Source organism: Nycticebus coucang, chromosome 14 (assembly GCF_027406575.1).
Source record: "Nycticebus coucang isolate mNycCou1 chromosome 14, mNycCou1.pri, whole genome shotgun sequence".
NCBI lineage: Eukaryota > Metazoa > Chordata > Mammalia > Primates > Lorisidae > Nycticebus > Nycticebus coucang.
The window spans coordinates 92,163,082-92,185,391 of record NC_069793.1 but is presented as its reverse complement, the minus strand read 5'-3'; the positions used below and the strand labels follow the sequence as shown (position 1 = coordinate 92,185,391).

Sequence of the window (22,310 nt, the reverse complement as noted above, 5' to 3'; positions counted from 1 at the left end):
GGCATCACAGCTCACAGCAACTTCCAGCTGGTAAGCTTATGCAATTCTCTTGCCTCAGCCTCCTGAGCAGCTGAGACTACAGGCGCCCACCACAATGCCCAGCTATTTTTTGTTGCAGTTTGGCTGAGGCCGGGTTTGAACCTGCCACTTTCGATATATGGGGCCGGTGCCCTACTCACTGAGCCACAGGCGCCGCCATGATACTTGCCATTCTTAAACATGGGCATGACTCATTTTCAAATATTTGTAACCTGAATGCAAACACATACACCACCATTGCCAACATATTGTCTGTGTATCACTTTAGTGATATATTTGGTGTTTTTTTTTTTTTTTTTTTAACCACGTAAAGACCTTTCGAATGACTCATGCTGGAAAGCTAGTGCTGAGCCTTTTACGCAGTGGAAACTTCATAACTATGTCTAGTGATTATGATAGGAACTGCTGGAAACTGGGCATTTTCTCATGAGAATGAAATTCATCGTCATGGATTTCTTTTCCCTTAAAAATACATAAGGGCAAAAGTTAATATCTCCTATAAATCGAATATAAATGAGGAATATACAATGAAAATTGTGAAATTTACTGGAAATGACATTTATAGCATAGATTGCATCTAGAAAGTTTGTATCCTTTTTTCAAAGGAATATCAGACTTTACCTTGAAAACCAACTTTTCAGTTGTCCTCAGTAGAACATAAGCTACATCTTTCTTCATTCTGTTTCTATTGACAATTCCTAAGTCATCAGAAATTAAACTGAATTTGAAAGGGAGGAGTTTCTGAATTATTCTTCTTATGACTTTGTAATCAGTTAAATTATAATCTTTTCCTGAAGTGAATAATTTTCTTTTTCCATAACCAGCTAGGTCAAAAGCATAATGCCTTTCAGAATGCCTGGTGCTTTGACACAGACTATTTTTGGCAGTCCTTAGAGTTACACATTTCTTAAATTTTGATTGAATTCTAATTCACCTGATTTCCTTCACCATTTATTCTTCCCTGCCTGTATTTCCTTCTGGCTTCTATTTCCATCCTCATTTATGTACAATGAGGCAAATAACCAAATTAAAAGGGTACTGTCAAAGTTTTCTATTTTCCTAACTGTTAGTTATCCTTTGAAGCATCATGATAAAGTCTGTTTCACATTTTTCCACTGGGAATGAACATAAACATTATTTACAGGTCACAGAATTGATCATGTGGGGGGGAAGGGGTGGTGAATTGCTCTAGCTAAATTGATGCTTTTATCTAAAATATATTTAAATATTTTAAATTTCTCAACATACACATGGAAATGAGTGCAGGTCAAATTGCAGGCCTACGCATCCTGACTGAGTCCTATCTCTGTTTAAAGTTATTTAGTTGGTTTTCTTTTTCAAGTTTTCTCGCTTCCCCCTTTCAGGAGTTTTTTTGTTTTGTTTGTTGATTTTTTTTAGAGTCTCATGCTGTTGTCCGGGCTAGAGTACAGTGGTGTGTGTCAGCATAGCTCTCAGCAACCTCAGACTCCAAGTCTCAAGGGTTCCTCCAGGCTCAGCCTCCGGAATAGCTGGGGCTACAGGTGTGTGCTACAATGCCTGGCTAATTTTTTCTATTTTTTGTAAAGATGGTCTTGCTCTTGCTCAGGTTGGTTTCTTTTTCTTTTTTTTAATTTTTTAATTAATTAATTAATTATTTATTTTTTATTGTTGGGGATTCATTGAGGGTACAATAAGCCAGTTTACACTGATTGCATTTGTTAGGTAAAGTCCCTCTTGCAATCATGTCTTGCCCCCAGAAGGTGTGGCACACACCAAGGCTCAGGTTGGTTTCAAACATCCTAACCTCAAGCGATCCTCCTGCCTCGCCTCCCAGAGTTCTGGGATTACAGGCCTGAGCCACTGTGCCCGGCCCAGGGAGTTTTTGTCTTTCTTGTTCTCTTTCTTCTCCTGTAACTGAATGTCACTTGTTTTATGCTCATTCTGTATTTCAAATCATTTCAGCAAATCTCAACCTTTTTCATTTTGATGTGTTACATAACTAGGTATTTGGTCATCACTAAATACCTGAAAAAGAATATGGTATATAATATTTAAAAGGAAGTATTGTATTTATTTTGATGCTTACCCTCAATAAATTAGCTGACACATCAGCTATTCTACCCCGTTTCCCCAAAAATAAGACATCCTCCGAAAATAAGACCTACTTAAAGGAAAGATAAGATGTCCCCTGAAAATAAGACCTAGCGCATCTTTGGGAGCACACCTTAAAATAAGACACGTCTTATTTTCGGGAAACAGGGTACTTATTCAAGTAAGTCTCTACAGTTACTTTGTAGAAATTTGTTTATATCACAGATTATATAGGTAACACATTTTACTAACGTAGACAACTCAGTTATGGTTACTTTGTAGAAATTTGTTTATATCACAGAGTATATAGGTAACACATTTTACTAACGTAGATAACTCACTTCAATTCCTAAAATCCACAGAAAGATGCCAAAATTCACCCTAATTTAAAGAAAAATGCAACTCAATTTTTAAAATAAAAAGCAAAGGTGTTGAATGCGGTGGCTGATGCCTGTAATCCCAGCACTTTGAGGAGGCTGAGGTGTCAGGACGCCAAAGCCAGGAGTTCAACACCAGCCTGCTCAACACCGAGAGGTCCTGTCTCTACATTTTTTTTTTTTTCAATTAGCCAGATGTGGTGGCACATGCCTATAGTCCCAGCTATGTGGGAGGCTGAGACAGGAGGATCACTTGAGCCCACAGCTTCAAGGCTGCAGTGAGCTATAATGGTACCACTGCAGTCTGGTCTGGGCAACAGAGTGAGACCCTGTCTCAAACAACAAACAAACAAAATGAAAAGCAAAGGATGTGAGGATTCACATGCGACTCTTTTGTTTCCAGCCAATCAAGTTTTTGTTTGCTTTTCCTTTTTGTCTGCTTGCTTAAAAAACCAAAACCAAAACTAAAGTAAGCCCTAAAACTTTATTAAACAGCAAAATCCTTTGATTCTCCTCTCTCCCTTTCTAATGAAATAAAGAAGGAGCAATATTACAGAAGGTCCAGTGGCCCAGTGGAAGGGCCTTTACACGTGTCCAGGACAAGGAAAGCAAGCCAGGTCAGGGCGAGGCACACCGCTCAGATCAGACCCCTGCCCTGGTCCCTGACACTGCCTTTGAATGTGTCCAGCACAGCTCAACCACAGTTCCAGAGCCCTTATACTGCCACCCCATTCCAAAGTGGATGGCTTTATTTTCAAGCCCATTTTAGTCCCCAATTTCACTTTTTCTTTTTGTAATTAATTAATTAGGTTCTGTTTTAATATATGCTCTATGGTATTTTTGATGTCCTTGAAGGCTGCTGCTTATTCTTTCTGAAATAAGGCAGGTGATGAATAACTTTGCTGTGGATTTCACTAATAATAGTCTTTGTCCCCAATACTGGTTTTCTCAAAATAGTCAAATAAATTGAGCATTTTAAAAATTGGTTTAACTCAAGAAATCTTTGCCCGGACCCATGTCCTGGAGTGCTCCCCCAGTGTTTAAGCCTTAATGGATTAAGTCTTCAATTTTTTTTGATTGATTTTTGTTCAGGATAGGGGTCTGGTTTCATTCTCTACATGTGGACATCCAGTTTTCTGAGCACCATTTATTACAGAGACTATCCCTTCCCCAGTGCATATTTTTGGCACCTTTGTCAAAAATTAGTTGACTGAAAATGGATGGACTTATTTCTGGGTTATCTGTTCTGTTCTATTGGTCTCTGTATCTGTTTTCTGCCAGCACCATACTGCTTTGTAAGATTTACAATAGAATTTCCCATGAAAAAGATACAGAATCTTGAAATGAATCTTCATTTTCTTTAATATATGATTAAAATAAATCATAAAAATTATAGAATTAAACTTATATACATGGCACACCATGGAAAAAGATATTAAAGTCACATTGATGTTTATTTACTAACTGCTAATATTTAAAATGAAAAAAGAACTAAAAACAGTAGGCAAAAGAAAATCAAACCTATTTTGTCTAACATTTGTTTTAGATTTGTCCTCATTTGATTATTGGTGAGTTACATTTTTTTTTTTTTTTTTTTTATTGTTGGGGATTCATTGAGGGTACAATAAGCCAGTTACACTGATTGCAATTGTTAGGTAAAGTCCCTCTTGGTGAGTTACATTTTATTTTATTTATTTATTTAATTTATTGTTACCATAGCTGTGTACATTAATGTAATCAAGGGGTACAATGTGCTGGTTTCATATACAATCTGAAATATTCTCATCAAACTGTTCAATGTAGCCTTCATGGCATTTTTTAGTTATTGTATGTAGACATTTGTATTCTGCATTTAGTAAGTTTCACCTGTACCCATTCTAAGATGCACGTAGGTGTGGCCCCACCTGTTACCCTCCCTCCACCCTGACTTCCCCCCTTCCTTCCCCTCCCTTGGCCTTTTCCCCATATTCTTGTGCTATAGTTGGGTTACAGCCTTCATATGAAAGCTATGAATTAGTTTCATAGTAGGGCTGAGTACATTGGATACTATTTCTTCCATTCTTTTTTTTTTTTTACTTTATTTATTTATTTATTTTATTAAATCATAGCTGTGTACATTGATATGATCATGGGGCATCATTCACTACCTTTACAGACCGTTTACCAAGTTTCACATATACCCTTGTAAGATGAACCGCTGGTGTAATCCCACCAATCCCCTTCCCTCTACCCACCTGCCCCTCCCTCCACTCCCTTTCCCCCTTCCCCCTATTCTTAGGTTGTAACTGGGTTATAGCTTTCATGTGCAAACCCTAAATTAGTTTCATAGTAGGGCTGAGTACATTGGGTACTTTTTCTTCCATTTTTGAGATACTTTGCTAAGAAGAATATGTTCCAGCTCCATCCATGTACACATGAAAGAGGTAAAGTCTCCATCTTTCTTTAAGGCTGCATAATACTCCATGGTATACATGTACCACAATTTGCTAGTCCATTCATGGGTCGATGGGCACTTGGGCTTCTTCCATGACTTAGCAATTATGATTTGGGCTGCAATAAACATTCTGGTACAGATGTCTTTGTTATATTGTGATTTTTGGTCTTCTGGGTACATACCTCATAAAGGAATTATAGGATCGAATGACAGGTCTATTTTTAGATCTCTAAGTATTCTCCAAACATCCTTCCAAAAGGAACGCATTAGTGTGCATTCCCACTGGCAATGTAGAAGTGTGCCCTTTTCTCCACATCCACGCCAACATCTCTGGTTTTGGGATTTTGTTATGTGGGCTACTCTTACCGGGGGTAGGTGATATCTCAAAGTAGTTTTGATTTGCATTTCTCTGATGATTAAGGATGATGAGCTTTTCTTCATGTGTTTGTAGATTGTGCATTGGTCTTCTTTAGAGAAGTTTCTCTTCAAGTCCCTTGCCCATCCTGAGATGGGGTCACTTGTTCTTTTCTTGTAATACGTTTGAGTTCTCTGTGGATTCTTGTTATTAGACCTTTATCGGAGGTATAACCTGCAAATATTTTCTCCCATTCTGAGGGCTGTCTGCTTGCTTTACTTACTATGTTCTTGGCTGTGCAGAAGCTTTTTAGTTTGATCAGGTCCCAGTAGTGTATTTTTGATACTGCTTCAATTGCCTGGGGAGCCTCCTCATAAAATATTCACCCAGGCCGATTCCTTCAAGAGTCTTCCCTGCACTTATTTCAAGTATTTTTATAGTTTATGTCTTAAGTTTAAATCTTTTATCCAGTGGGAGTCTATCTTAGTTAATGGTGAATGGTGTGGGTACAGTTTCAGTCATTTACAGATTATCAGCCAGTTCACCCAGCACGATTTGTTAAATAGGGAATGTCTTCCCCACTGAATGTTTTTAATTGGCTTGTCAAAGATCAAGTAACAGTAAGTAGCTGGATACATCCGTTGGTTCTCTATTCTGTTCCAGACATCTACTTCTCTGTTTTTGTGCCAATACCATGCTGTTTTGATCACTTTATAGTACAGTCTGAGATCTGGTAGCATGATTTCTCCTGCTTTGTTTTTATTTATTTATTTATTTATTTATTTATTTATTTCCTGCTTTGTTTTTATTGCTGAGTAATGTTTTGGCTATTCGAGGTTTTTTCTGATTCCATATAAAACAAAGTATTATTTTTTTTTCAAGATCTTTAAAATATGACAATGGAGCTTTGATGGGAATTGCATTAAAATTATGTATTGCTTTGGGTAGTATAGACAATGTTGATTCTTCCCAGCCATGAGCATGGTATGTTTTTCCATTTGGCAACATCTTAAGCTATTTCTTTTCTTAAAGTTTCATAGTTCTCTTTGTAGAGATCTTTCATGTCCTTTGTTAGGTATACTCCCAAATATTTCATCTTCTTTTGCACTACTGTGAAAGGAGTAGAGACCTTGACTGTTTTTTTTGGCTTGGCTATTGTTGGTATATATAAAGGCTACAGATTTATGGGTGTTGATTTTGTAGCCTGAGACATTACTGTATTCCTTGATCACTTCTAAAAGTTTTGTAGTAGAATCCCTAGTGTTTTCCAGATATACGATCATGTCATCTGCTAAGAGTGAAAGTTTGATCTCTTTTGACCCTATATGGATACCCTTGATCGCATTTTCTACCCTAATTGCAATGGCTAAAACTTCCATTACAACGTTAAAGAGCAATGGAGACAATGTGCAACCTTGCCTGGTTCCTGATCTACGTGGAAATGATTTCAATTTAACCTCATTCAATACGACGTTGGCTGTGGGTTTGGTGTAGATGGCCTCTATCAGTTTAAGAAATGTCCCTTCATTACTAATTTTTTTAAGTGTTCTGATCATGAAGGGATGCTGGATATTATCAAAAACTTTTTCTGCATCAATTGAAAGAATCATGTGTTCTTTGTTTTTTAATTTGTTTATGTGCTGAATTATACTTATAGATTTATGGATATTGAACCAGCCTTGAGACCCTGGGATAAAACCAACTTGGTCATGATGTATAATTTGTTTGGTGTGTTGCTGGATTCTGTTTGTTAGGATCCTGTTGAATATTTTTGCATCTATACTCATTAGTGATATTGGTCTATAATTTTCTTTACTTGTTGGGTCTTTTCCTGGTTTGGGGGTCAAGGTGATGTTTGCTTCATAAAATGTGTTGGGTAGCCTTCCTCTTTGTCTACATTTTGGAACAGATTGAGTAATATAGGTACTAGTTCCTCTTTAAAGGTTTGGTAGAATTCTGATGCGAAGCCATCTGGTCCCAGGCTTTTCTTTTTAGGGAGATTTTGTATGGTTGATGCTATTTCAGAACTTGATATGGGCTTATTCAACTTTTCCACTTGATTCTGGCTAGGTCTTGGAAAATGACATGCTTCCAAGTATTGGTCAATTTCCTTCAGATTTTCATATTTCTGAGAATTAAATTTCTTGTAATAGTCATTAAGGATTTTTTGAATTTCTGAGGAGTCTGTCGTTATTTTGTCTTTGTCGTTTCTGAGTGTAGAAATTAGAGATTTTACTCTTTTTTTCCTGTTTAGGTTATCCAGAGGTTTATCTATTTTATTGACCTTTTCAAAAAACCAACTTTTTCATTTATTGATCTGCTGTATAATTCTTTTGTTTTCAATTTCATTTAATTCTGCTCTAATTTTGGTTATTTGTTTTCTTCTACTGGGTTTGGGGTTGAAATGTTCTTCCTTTTCCAGTTGCTCGAGATGTCGCATAAAGTTGTTAACTTCCTCTCTTTCTGTTCTCTTGAGGAAGGCTTGCAGTGCTATAAATTTCCCTCTTAGGACTGCCTTTGCGGTATCCCAGAGGTTCTGATAATTTGTGTCTTCATTGTTGTTTTGTTCCAAAAATTTGGCAATTTCCTTCTTAATCTCATCTATGACCCAGCTATCATTCAGCATAAGGTTATTTAACTTCCATGTTTTTGTATGAGTATGCAGATTCCTGTTGTTACTGAGTTCAACTTTTATTCTATGGTGGTCTGAGAAGATGCAAGGAATAATTTGTATTCCTTTAAATTTATTGAGGTTAGACTTGTGACCTAAGATGTGATCGATTTTGGAGTATGTTCCATGAGCTGATGAGAAGTATGTGTATTAAGTTTTGTTGGGATGAAATGTTCTGTAGATATCTGCTAAATCCAAATGTTGGATGGTTAGGTTTAAATCTAAAATTTCTATGCTTAGCTTCTTATTGGAGGATCGATCCAACACTGCCAAAGGAGTGTTGAAATCTCCAACTATTATGGACCTGGAGGAAATCAAGTTGCTCATGTCTGTTAGAGTTTCTCTTATAAATTGAGGCACATTCTGGTTGGGTGCATACATACTCATAATTGAAATCTCATCATATTGACAATTACCCTTAACAAATATGAAGTGACCATTGTTATTCTTCCTTACTTTTGTTGGTTAAAGCCTATTGTATCTGCAAATAAAATGGCAACACCTTCTTTTTTCTGATTACCATTATCCTGAAATATGGACGACCATCCTTTCACCCTGAGTCTATATTTATCTTTTAAGGTTGGATGTGACTATTGTATGCAGCAAATATCTGACCTGAGGTTTTGTATCCTGTCAGCTAACCTGTATCTCTTTAGAGGACAGTTTAAGCCATCCTATTAATGAAGAATATTGATAATTTTGGTAAAATTTTGGGTATCAAGATTTTGAATATCCAGTGGACATTTTTAATCCCTTTGCCACTGTGGAAGTTGGAGTTTGATCAAAAGTTTCTGAGTGAGTTTACTTTTGTGGTAGAGGATTGGGCTGGTCATTATGGAGGATAGGTCTGAGAATATCCTGAAGAGCTTGTTTGGTTATGGCAAATTCTTCAACATATGAATGTCATTAAAGTATTTAATTTCTCCATCATAAATGAAACTGAGTTTAGCTGGATACAGGATCTGGGGTTGAAAGTTATTTTGCTTTAGGAGATTAAAAGTCGATGACCACCCTCGTCTGGTTTGATAATTTTCAGCAGAGAGATCTGCAGTCATTCTAATTTTCTTCCCTTTGTAGGTAATGGATGTTTTACGTCTGGCTGCTTTCAGAATTTTCTCCTTCATATTAACTTTAGTGAAGTTAAATATGATATGCCTGGGGGATTTCTTATTCGGATTGAGTTGTGCTGGGGTTCTGTAACTGTCTGCTATCTGAATTTCAGAATCTCTTGGCATGTCTGGAAAATTCTCTTTCATAATTTCATGGAGAAGGGCCTCAGAGCCTTGTGAGGCCACTTCATCACTTTCAGGGATTCCAATGAGGTGGATATTAGCCTTATTTGAATTATCCCAGAGCTCTCCGAGAGAATGATCCATTTTTGTTCTCCATTTCTCTTCCTCTTTGAGAGTTTGGGAGCATTCAAAAGCTTTGTCTTCAATGTCAGAAATCCTTTCTTCTGCTTGCTCCACTCTGTTACTGAGGGATTCTGTATTTTTCAGATCTTTGAGGGATGCAAATTCTTGCTTCAGTGCATCAAAATCTTTGGTGGTTTTGTCGTTAAATTCATCAAATTCTTGAGACAACTTTTGAATTTCTCCTCGAATTTCTTATTCTGACTTTTGAATTGCTCTTTGAATTTCTAATTCCATATTTTCCTCTATTCTATAAATCTTGTTTGCAATCCAAATTCTGAATTCAATTTCTAACATCTTGGCCAGCTGTTTATGAATGGGATCTTCAGTTACATCTGCCATGTCTTTTTTGGGGGGGGTTGATCTAATCTGGTTATTCATGTTACCAGAGTTTTTCCCCTGATTCTTCCCCATGATTATTTTACACCATTTGACATTTCCCCTGGAGCTTTATAGAAGACCCATACAATGCTATGGCCCGAGAAACTGGGACCTGTTTGGTGTGGTGGGGCTAAGTGATTCTGTCTTGCTTTCAGCTGGTCTCTGTCTGACCCTAGTGAAACAGTTACTCTGGGTTGAAGTCTCAGCTGTGGAGAAATACCAGCAATTAAGTCACCCTCCCCCTGCAGGCAACAATTGGAAAAGGAAAATCAAACCTTCCTACAACCACACACCGAGGGCACCACTTGAATTGTCTTTGGGTGATTGGCTCAGTTCAAAAGGTGCTAATCAATTGTCTCAGTCAGCACCTGTCTCAGGTGGGAGAGTTTAAAAGGTCTCTGGCAATTGGATCACAGGGGTCTGTTGACAACTCAAATATTTTGAACTCTGCACGTTTGTTTGTGGGGCACTCTGAGCCATTCTCATGTGGGAGGGGACTGTCATCCACTTGGTGATGGATTTTGTACCTTTTGTTTGTATCCTCGTGGTTGTAGCTCATCTCAGAGGGGTTGATGTGCTTTCTTCAACCTTCTCTCTTGGAGGAGCTCTAATCCACCAGGTTACTTGCTAAATTTCTGTCCTTTAACTCTCCTTTTGGATGGGAGCCTCTGTGGAAAGCTGGCTTCAGTCAGCCATCTTGTCTCCACCTCTGAAAATCGTTTCTTTGGAGTCAAAGCTTGCCTCAGCAGGGAAGATGAGCAATTATCTACCTCATTTCTAGCTCGGCTCCCCTCCTGCAGCTTTGGTGGGTTCTTCCTGGTCGTTATCTCTCCCTCTGGACTGGGGCTTATATTGAGAGCTGGCTCCAATTAGCCATTGTCCCCTGTGCCCTCTTGTTCTTATTAAATGTGAAAATGAGAGTTAGGAAAAATTGCCAACCCGAAGATTTAGCAAAACACCAAACTCATTGAGTCCAAATGAGCAAATAAACAGATAAAAAGGCTACCAGACACAAAAGCCCACAGATGCACAAACAATCAGAAACACATAGACATACAGACAACAACAAAAACTACAATAAAATAATGATAATCATAAAAATAATTGAAAAAAGGCAGAAAACAAACAAACAAAATGAACAAACAAACAAAACTCTAAAAATCTGATGTAAGCAGTCTCAGAAACCATAAGAAGGGAAGATAAGGAAGAGAGAAGGAGGAAAGAAAAATAAAAAGTGGTGCTCATAAAAAAGTTTAAAAAGAAGAAAGAGAAAATTAAAAATAGAAAAAATAAAAATAAAAAATATATAAAAAAAATAAAAAAAAATTAACAATAGCTCCTCCAAGAAAATAATGAGGAAAAGAAGAAAAAAAGGGCACCAACCACAAAAATATCATTCTTGCATATATGTAGAAACATACATCTATATGTATGACGGAGGGATCAACTTTCATAGGAATATATTTATAATGCAATATACTTTCTGGACACCAGGTGGCGCTGTGAGTGGTTCCCAGGCTTATACCTGATTCACAGTTTACACTGTTACCATGGTAACCACCCTACCTGGCCAAACGCCATTTTGCAGTTTCTGTAAAAGTTTATTGTCTAATTATTATCCAATCTCAGCTGCTCTGTTCCAGACAGCACTCCTACCCAACCTCCCAACTTGGTGCAGGAGTCCACACTTTACAGATCTTTCCACTCTGCTCCCACGTTCTCCTGTAAACTGGCAACTGCAATCAGCTATTGGGGAGGGTGCTGGCTGTGCCGGTTTTAGCTGCTGCCGGCTCCCATGGCTGCAGTGCACGGAGACCTTAGCCTCAGTTTTTGTGGCTCAGTGTCTCCCTTTTGAATCTGGACTTTTGAGTCTAGCCACCCGCCAGTTCGCTGCACAGCCTGAACTGCCAGCCCACCCCAGTATTCCCCAGCAGGAATGGTCCGGTCTATTTAATCACTCCTGTTGTTCTGGGGGAAGGTGTCCACCATTTCAGACAATTCAAAATGTCTGTTTCCCAGGCAGGATCCCTTCCCTTCAATTTTCCATTGGGTTGCTTAGCCCCTTGTGACTCTGAGTGGGACCCCTTTCCGGGTGCTAAACTCAGGAATAAATTTTCGTCAATTGGGTTTTGCCGGGAATTACTAGATGCTGTCCCCCATGAGGGAGGGGCATGCTGGCCAGCACGGCCAAGCAGGGAAAATCTCGACAACAGAGTCTGTGGTTTTAAATTGCCCCTCATATACAGCAATCCACCAATTTGCTGTGTGTCTCCAGCTGTCTGTCCACACCAATAATCCATGTGAGGGAAAGGTCCAGACCCCCCTTCCTCTCACCTGATGACTTGGGAGAGGTGGGCTACACGGCTGTCCCATCCGCCATCATGCTCCATCTCCTCGTTGAATTCTTGAGACATCTTTTGGGTTACTGCTTGGAATTCTAATTTGATCTTATTTGCTATCCAGATTCTGAATTCGATTTCTGACATCTCATCTATTTGTTTGTGCATGGGATCTTGTGCTGTGTCTGCCCCATTGTTCCTTGGGCGAGTTTATCTACTCTGATTATTCATATTGCCAGAGTTTTTCCTTTGATTTCATCTCATGATTGTTTTTCACCATTGCCTCTGGCTGTCCTCAGAGTTCAGGTGGTGTCTCTCTGAGATTAGACCCCAGTGGGATCACGCTATTGTTGCTGGATCTTTGTAGGGGGTGACCCTGTGTAGCTCTTCTGGGGATGCCCCAGCCAGGGAGTTCTGGTTGTGTGATCAGCTCCAGAGTGTGATACCCCTGGATCCAGCAACAGGGCAGGGGGTGGTGCCTACGGTTCTGGGAGTACCTGGCACCCAGTGACTTTGGCGCAAAGGGCCCAAGGCTCCAGCAGTCTCTGGCCAGGAGAAGGACTCCACGCAGAGACAGGGAGGGCTCCAGAGGGCACGTGGCTCCCAGAGTTCCTGGTCAGGGCATGGGGAGGCCCTGCGGGAGGGGTAGTGGGTCCTGGGGCAGCTCTTACCAGGATCCAGGTGGGCACAACTCTTTTGGAGGTCCAGGAGGGTGCCAATCATGGGTCCCGGGGCAGCTCTTACCAGGTCCGGGAGGGTGCCAATTGCAGGTCCAGGAGCAGCTCTTCCAGAGGTCCAGGAGGGTGCTGATCGTGGGTCCCAGAGCAGCAATTCCAGAGGTCTGGGAGGGTCCCAATGCAGCTGTTACAGGGGTCCGGGAGGGTGCCAATTGTGGATCGGAGGTCCGGGAGGGTGCCAATCACGGGTCCCGGCGCAGCTCTTCCAGAGGTGGGAGGGTGCTGATCTCAGGATCCCGGTGCCTGAGTTACATTTTAAAATAACCTAAAAAACCAAAAAAATACTCTTTGAATCAATTTAATTAATAATCTTATGGAAGTATGTTTCTTTTTAACAGCAAATTTTAACTAATTTTGGGTTTGCTCTGGAATACTAGTTGGACCTATTGATTTAACATGTTTATACATACTGATATGTATACTGTATATTCACATATAGATATAAATAATGTTTAAATATATGGCCCATGCACAGACATGGGGGAGAGAGAGAGAGAGTTGGTCCTCCATATCCATGGATTCTGCTTCCGTGGATTCAACCAACACAAAACTGAAAGTATTTGAAAAAAAGTTGTGTCTGTAGTGAACAGAAATAGACTTTTTATTCTTGCCCTTACTCTCTCAACAAGATGTTGAATGTTTCCAACACAAAGAAATGATCAATGTGTGAGATGAAGGATATGCAAATTACCCTAATCTGATTACTACCACATTGTACATATCAAAAGATCACGGTGTACCCCTACAAATGTGGGCAAATATATGTCAATTAAAAATATGTAGTATAGGGCGGCGCCTGTGGCTCAGAGGAGTAGGGCACCAGCCCCATATACCAGAGGTGGTATAGATATTATGTAAGTAATCGAGAGATGATTTAACGTACACAGGAGGATGGACATAGGTCATTTGTAAATAGTATCCCATTTTACGTTGGGGACTTGAGCGTCTTCAGATTTTCGTATCTGCTAAAAGTCTTACAAGCAATCCCCTGTGTATACCTAGGAACATGGGTATCTATCTATCTATCTATATATATCCAGGATACCTATACACACATGCACGTTTCAAAATATTGAGAGAAGAGACTGAACTATGAAATCATTCCTAACTTATGATTTAAAAAAACATGCGGACAAATAAAGCTTATGAGAACACAGAACATTCCTTGAGTTCCTTCCACTATAGCATTTATCTTTTCCAAGTCCTAAAAGATACTTCTTTATTTTCTCTAATGATTTACATATGTGTGCACTTTGAGAAGAAAACGTGAAATTGTTTTGTAAATCAAATGGAAGAATTAACTCAGGAACAAGAATGCTTGTGTTCATATCCAGCTTTGCCACGTAGGAGCTGTGTGACCCAAGAAAAGTTTCCTGGCCTCACTTCTTCCATTTCTTCACGCAAACAGGCATTTTAGAAGCACCTCCCCTTTGGATCATTGTAATGATTACACGAATTAACAGGGCAAAGCACTTAAAACAGCACTTGGCATATACAGATACTGACTCAGTATTGGTCGTATAAGAAAGAAAGAAAGAAAGAGAGAGGGAGAAATAAAGAAAGAGAGGGAGAAATAGAGAGAGAGAGAGAGAGAGAGAGAGAGAAAGAAAGAAAGAAAGAAAGAAAGAAAGAAAGAAAGAAAGAAAGAAAGAAAGAAAGAAAGAAAGAAAGAAAGAAAGAAAGAAAGAAAGAAAGAAAGAAAGAAAGAAAGAAAAGAGAAAACACATTGTACGCACATTCTGAGTTTTGTTCACCCTTTCAGAGGATGCCCAGGGCCCAGGAGACACACCTGGATTCTCTCTCTGCCCAGGCTAAGATCTCAGGCGGAAATGAGTCTTGCCTGTAAGTGGCACAATAGCTTTTTCATTATCCCCATATTTCATAGGAAAAAAGCTGGTTTTCACATAATTTAGGAAATATCCTCATTGTCACTCAGCTAATGAGGGAATGAAACTGGAACCTGAAAAGAAAATTCTGGACTTTAAAATCAATGTGCCCCCCAGGAGATTGTTTCAACATGCTCTGGGAGCTGCCCTGCTGCCCTGTCCTCAGTTGGAAGTTTTTCTTGGTACTTACGACTTTCTCCTCCACTTACAATATCACCAAGACAGCAGCATCAGCTGATGCCTGGACTGCATACGTACCAGTGAGATTTACTGGAGGACAGCAACCAGGCATGTCTGCATGCAAAGTAGACTCAGCTTCCTATTCTCATTAATGCTTCCTCAGCCATTCCTGCTCCATGACTAATGTTGATATTATGCTCTGCAGTTTGTCACCAACATTATATAATATTTTAAGAACTTAAAAATCCTTCAATAGCAAAGTAAGTTTATTTAACTACCGATCAGGAGCATCAGCACATGGTGATGGAGAGTGAGACTGACGTTTCAGAACAGCACGAACTATTATTATTCTATCACTCATTGTACAAGCGAGCATTATGGGGCTATGTGGATATTGATTCTTGTGTATTTTGCAAAATGTACAACACAAATTAACATTTTCTTTGGGTGTGTGTCGTGGCAGATGGGGAAGATAATGCGCGGGCCGTTCATGAAGTTTGTAGCACACGCAGCCTCCTTCACCATTTTTCTGGGACTGCTCGTCATGAACGCAGCTGACAGATTTGAAGGCACCAAACTCCTTCCTAATGAAACCAGCACAGATAATGCAAAACAGCTGTTCAGGATGAAAACCTCCTGCTTCTCATGGATGGAGATGCTCATTATATCCTGGGTAATAGGTAAAGACTAATCTCTGTCATCATTTCTTTTTGCAGCCTTAGCAGTTGGACTGAATGGCACTGATTCTTTACGTGTCAGTCATACAGACGTGCGCTGCGCGGCATAGCACACCACGCATCATGATTTGCTTTGTGTTCTTGAAGAACCGTTGCTTTGTGTTCAGTGCCCTAGTCATCTCGCATGCCATGTGTTTTTTGTATTTCTAAACAAAAAATCCCAGGAAGAAAACCAACAGGATAGTATTAATCAAACCCCACCAATAATAAAAATCAGCCATTCATATTTTGGAAAAGCTATAATTTCAAGCTTAAAAACAACCAAATGAGTTCATGTTCAATAGGAACTGAAGCTAGTAGCCATTCTTATTTATTTATTTATTACATTCCAGGAATTATTCAAACCTCTTTACATCATGTAATTTCGCTGTGCCTCAATTTTCCAATATGTAACATAGAGTTAGATTTTTTTGAAAAAGATTTGTGGGAGACTTAATTACCTTGCTATATGTCTCCCATGTAAGTGAAAGAGAAAGAATCTGGTCTTAATGATTACACTGTTTATCTTCAGAATCAATCATACATGTGTTTTATCACTAAATATGCAAATGTTTCAATTGAATATTTATGAATAAATATATTCAACAGCAACGAGGTGCCATTGTCAGGGAATGAGGATGCGATGGGTAATGAGATGTAGTCCTTGTGCCCAAGGAAGTTAGTTAAGTCTGGGACAATGTCAGTAAGGAAATTAAAACCCAGTGTGACAATGCCCTATCTGAGCATCTGTTAGGGTGTTATCAACACACAAAGACCGGGCATTTAATCTCAGTGGGGCAGGATGTAGAAGGGGCAGAGACTCCCTCCCTGGGCAGTACCCTCACTTTGAGACTTGGGGATAAGAGGATATTAATGGGGCTGTGTTTGGGGCAGAAGGACACGGCAGGGCACAGAACCAGATGCAGAGATGTGGAACTATGACAACAGGGGGGCACTTGAGACATTGAGTCAGGCAGAGCTGGTGCCAGGAGCATTTGTGGGTGTGGGTGTGGGTGTGGGTGATGGGAGATCAGGGCACTGAAATGGCCAGAGGATGATTGTCAGTGTTTGGCGATGGGGTCAGATCCATTTTGGAAAGGTCCCTCTGGTTGTGGGATAGACAGTGGTTTAAAGCAGGAGTGAGTTCAGAGACATAGTTGAAGTGACCTCTGAGAGAAGCATGAGGGCTAGAACTCAGGAGACAGAGAGAGAGAGGACTTGAGAGCTACTTACAAGATACACTCCGAAGAACTTGGAGATCACTGCACATCAACAAGGGGAGCTGCGGATTCTGTCAGCAGGTAGAGACTGCAGTTCTCCAAGAGGCAGGCTATAAAAGGAAGGTCGGGCTTGGGACTGGGGAATGGAAAGCTCATCATTAAGTTTGCCTTGTGGTGGACTTCGAGATGCCCATGGGATTTTCAGGTGGAAATGTTCATGAAGTAGTAGAAAGTACAGCTCCTGGCCATAAGTTTGGTTCTATCCTGTCAGGGCCTGGGACTGGCCAGGTCTCGGGCGGCTTAACTAGGTTCCGGACATGGACTGCTAAGCTACCTTGCTTAGGAGCAATTTCTCTTAGGTGCCTGAGGGCTATCTACTTCCACGGGGGGGGGGGGGGGGGGGGGAGAGAGAGAGAGAGAGAGAGAGCTATCTTAGAGTAAAGCATTCTTCTTAGAATAGACAGACCTTAGTCTTTAGCAGAGCTTGGTAATCTTTAGCAGAGAGACACCGTGCTGGCGTTCTGCAGGCAGGAGAGGAGACAGAGTCAGAGTAAGCGGGTCCGTGATAGAATGCGCATGCTCCCGACTGCCTTCTCCTCCAGCCTAATATAGGGCTGATCTCCACCAACCTTTGTATTTGGCTTCAGAGATTACCTCACAGTATTTATCTAATGGGAAACTAATAAATAACTCAGAACAGACAACTGATGCATTTCTAGCATGTGTTAGATTCCGGGCTCAGTTTTCAACACTGGTATTTATTTTCAAAGAAAGTTGTTGCACCTTCTGGAAATATTAGTAAGAACTAGACTACTTAGGTTGGATGTTGAATGTGTGATGTTGGCTTGAGGGAGAAAACTGACACTGTTAGTCACAGAAAGCAAATTGTAGTTGACAAAATATTTGAAAGGCTGAATGACAGAAGTGGTGTTCCAGGACATCTTGACAAGACAGATGGTGAACTCAAACTGACGGGAGGACGTGTAGCAGGAACACAGGGAGGAGACATGCTTGAGGACAGCCCCGTGGAAGGTCCTCTGCGGCTCCTGTAGCTTGGTGGCTTGAGAGCTGTGGAGGAAGCAGTGCTGGGTGACTCTTTAACAGAGGAGGGGATGACAGTCGGGGCTATGATTACCCCTGGCCAGACCACAGCTGCAGGACTGGGCCTGGCTCTGGGCACCACCCATAGCCATAGACAAAAGAGGGAGTCCCAAGCCCAGCAGCCAGAAGGGTGAGGGGCTTTCACTTAAGGGACTGGGTTCTAGATGGCCCTAGAGGATGAGGAGTAGGGGGGACCCACACACTGTGGACCCCGAGGCTTGTTTACTTGGAGAGCCCCATTAATTAAAAAAAATAAAAAGGAGACAGACAATGACGTAGAGGGAGTCTGGACAAGTAAGTGGCTTGAAATTTGAGTTTCATTACCTTCATGGTAAATCTGCCTGTGCTAGGGATGAGCACACAGGTGGTTGGGGGATTTTTTGAGTTTTTTTTTTTTTTATTTTCCGAAATTTGAAGGCAGAGGGAGGTAACCCATTTGCTACTGCTCTAGGGGGCAAACATGGAACCAGTGGTTCCACATGGAATTCAAAAATTCAACAACAGAATGAGCAACCGTCAGAATTATTCGTAAGCACCTTGTCTCCAGGCGTGTTCTCGCGGAGGCCTGAGCCCTCCGAGTCCTCTGCCTGGAAGAGAGCTTGGACTACAGGGCAGATTTCAAACTGTGCTTGACAGCTTCCGGGGGTCCTGGGGAGAACCAAGACAGGAACTCTTCCTTCTGGCAGAAGAGGTCAATGTATTTGTTTTTGTTCTTGAGCTTCAGTGAGACATTATTTGTACCAAGAATTCTATCTAGAAAGAAACAAAGATGGAGGAGAAGAGGAGGGGAAAGCGGAGTGGAAACCTTGTAAACGACTAAGTCATACGAGTTCAATGTCCCTTCAGCTCCTGTGGCTGTTACTCTGAACTGTCCTCACCTCCGACGGAGGCTGGCAGGAGCCCAGGGACCACGGACAGAGTCTGCCTTTGGACTGTGTCACTCCCACTCATAGTTGAGTGTGGTTGTGTGTGCTCAAGGGCCCCTACAGTATTCCCTGTTATATTAAGTAGATTTGATCCACTAGAGTATATGTGAATTCAATACTCATTACCTCTTAACCCGAAGTAACTCAAAATAAGTAATGACGCTGTCTGCTCTTTAGACCACGTCCTTTGTGCTGGACTGATTGCTGGTTTGAGAAAGAGCACAGGATGTACCCTTGGAGAGCAGAGGCTGTGGTGTGTTCTTAACAAGCCCTACAGGGCTCTGCAGCCATTCACATAGCAGCTTCTATGACTGACAGGACAAAGGTTGTGAGAATCTGGGGCACATGTTTGCTGAGGGTAAGAGAAGATTAACTTCAGCCAGAAGTTATGAAAGACTTTCTGATGGAGGTAGGTTTGGATTGATTATTGGGAGTTTGTATTTTATTTCTCCAGATGCCTCTAAGAAGAGGCAGGATGTCAGAGTGGGGTATCTTAAAGACAATGGGGGTAATGTAACTTCTTTTTAAATAAAGTGATTTCTTCAAATGAAGAAGAAAGAAAATATATGCCAATTAAGAAAAATTTAAAGTGGTAAGTGCTCTGTGTTAGTCATAATTCTTTCCAAGTGCCAGGCACTATGCTGTGCATTTTACGTGTACTATTTTATTTGTCTTGTAATAATTCTATCCTCCACATTCTACAAATTGAATTTTAGAAAGTTTAAGTAACTTACTGGAGACTTTATAGACAATAAGAGGAAGAACAAGGTTTCAAATTCATGGCAGTCTGATTCCAATGTCCTGAATACCACATGTACAGTATTATTAGTAATTCCATCAGAGAAAGATAACTACTATTAATATGTTCCTGTAACTTCTTCTGTCTTTTACAAAGCCTGTTTTAAAGATGAAGTCATAGATTACATAACATTTTAAACTTTCTTACTTAACGTTATGATGTAAAGATTTTCCAAATTGCATTAGTTCACGTCTTCTAAGAAGTAGGCACAAAGGTTAAATGTACTAGAGTTTTATTAAGGACAATGGAAATTTTATCAAGGAAAATGTCTTACGAGAGAAAATGGGGAGAGAACTTCTGAGGAAGGTCACAAGGGCCATTAGAGTGGGACGCAAGTTGAGGGATGGGATTAGCGGGGGGCATAAAGAGGGACAGAAGCATCCTTGATCTTCTTTCTGTCTAACCAAAGTTTAGCAGGGCTGCCACGAGATAGTTGAGCCAGTCATCCACCAAAGGAGTTCCATGTCTCCCAAGAAGAGGCACCCTCAATCATTGGGAGGGGAAGCATGGCCTTGGACAAAAGTGGCAATGCTTTTCAGAGAGTAGTAGCTGAAGTCCTCCTATAGATGGCAGTGAGCTAGGGACATTCTCATAGCCACTACTCCAAGGTAATTAATACAATATTATATTAAATGGCTTCAAAATACTCCATCTGTCAAAGCTCTGTGATAATTTATATTTCAGGGTGCTGGTGTGGATATGTTTGTGTGTTTTGGTTATTATGATGTATCCTATAATAAACACCTTTTAAATATATATATATATATTTTTTTTTTTTAAGAGACAGAGTCTCATTTTGTCACCCTTGGTAGAGTGTAGTGGCGTCATAGCTCACAGCAGCCTCAAACTCTTGGGCTCAAGCAATTCTCTTTCCTCAGCTTCTGGAGTAGCTAGGACTACAAGCACCCACCACAACACCTGGCTAGTTATTTATAGAGCCTGGTTCTCACTCTTGCTCAGGCTGGTCTCAAATCTGTGACCTTGGGCAATCCACCCTTGTCGGCCTCCCAGAGTGCTAGGTTTACAGGCATGAGCCACCATGCCCGGCCCAAAATATAATGCATGAACCAAGGTGATCAACAGGCTGTCAATGAACTTTGTCAAATTGCTTCCAAGTAATGCACTGACATTGCTGGGATTTGGGATTTGTGGAAGTGTGGGAATTATGGCTGGATGAGCAGGTTGGAGCTAAATTTTCAATGTCATACTGAGACCTTTAAAATTTATTTTGTTTTATTGAACAACTAAGGCTGGAATGAAGTTGAATTGACATTTTGACCCCTTTCTAATGCAGGCATGATATGGGCCGAATGTAAAGAAATTTGGACTCAGGGTCCCAAGGAATACTTGTTCGAGTTGTGGAATATGCTTGACTTTGGCATGTTGGCCATCTTTGCAGCCTCCTTCATTGCGAGATTCATGGCTTTTTGGCATGCTTCCAAAGCCCAGAGCATCATTGATGCAAATGACACTTTGAAGGACTTGACAAAAGTTACATTGGGAGACAATGTGAAATACTACAATTTGGGTGAGTTTACAGTACATAGTCAACATATAGTAAATTAATAAAAATTCAGAATTTTCTTGTTTAGTAGATGCCAGTAGTAATTGAGTGACTTTCCCATTTTCATGAATTTTTTGGTTAGCTTCGGCATCTTCATCTAAAGAATGAGCACCTCTCTGAAGAAGCGTACACTCTGCTTCTTCCTTTGATTTTTCCACTTGCTGGAGGCCTCCCTAGGTCACAAGAAATCATCTTTTATCTCAAACTTCATTGAAAATGTCTTTCTTACGTCTTGGATTTATTTTTTTCCTCCTTTCTGTCAAAAATAGTTCACATTTGAGTGGCACGTATGTGTAATAGATACTATTTGGCCTTGGCCTTAAAAAAGAAAGAAATCTTGTCCTTTTGTGAAAACACGCATGAGGCTGGAAGACATTATTCTAAGTGAAGTATGCCAGGCAAAGAAAGACAAAAACTGAGTCATCTCAATGATAGGTGGAGTCATAAAATAAGTGAAACTCATAGAGTGAGAGAGTGATGGTGTTTGCCAGGGGCTAGGGTGGAAGCAAAGTTTCTGTTAGGTAGGAGAAATAAGTTCTGGAGTCTATCGTATGACATGGTGACTATAGTTAATAATAACATACTGTAAACTTGGAAATTGCTAACATGGTAGGTTTTACATGTTCTTAACACCGAAGAAAATGGTAAGTATGTAGGTTGATGAATATGTTGATTAGCTTGATTTAATCTTTGTGCAATATAGACATATGTGAAACATCTCATCGTATCCTATAAATATGTACAACAAAAAGCTTACATTTGAGTACCATGTCCATTTAAACCTATTTGCAAGCAAAAGAATTGTTGGGATATCTAATAAATATTTCCCAGCCAGAACCCAAACTAGTTAAGAAATAAAACAAGAAGTTAATGTGCAGACCAGATCACACCTGTAATCCTGATAAAATCCAGGGTGGATGACATAGACGCGAATCTATTAGCCAGTGGACTCAGTAATATCCCAGAATTAGGCAGATGTATCCTCCAATTTCCAGAAACAATGCATCAGGGCAGTTCTCCCGGTAAGGCGCAGAGGAGCAAGGGTCATCAGGTGAGATTCCTCCAGGGAAGACCAGAGGAGAATTCTCTGCTGAGTCACGGAC

The 22,310-nt window shown here is 40.3% G+C and overlaps 1 protein-coding gene across 2 annotated transcripts in view; it reads left to right on the top strand.

Moving 5' to 3' along the window:
• Positions 1-22,310, top strand: part of TRPC6 (transient receptor potential cation channel subfamily C member 6) — a 148,539-nt gene that overhangs the window by 109,599 nt on the left and 16,630 nt on the right. For both annotated transcript variants that reach the window (XM_053562170.1, XM_053562171.1), the window contains exons 5-6: positions 15,345-15,561; positions 20,938-21,171. In XM_053562170.1, the coding sequence (XP_053418145.1) occupies positions 15,345-15,561; positions 20,938-21,171 (451 nt within the window). The remainder of the gene's footprint in view (positions 1-15,344; positions 15,562-20,937; positions 21,172-22,310) is intronic.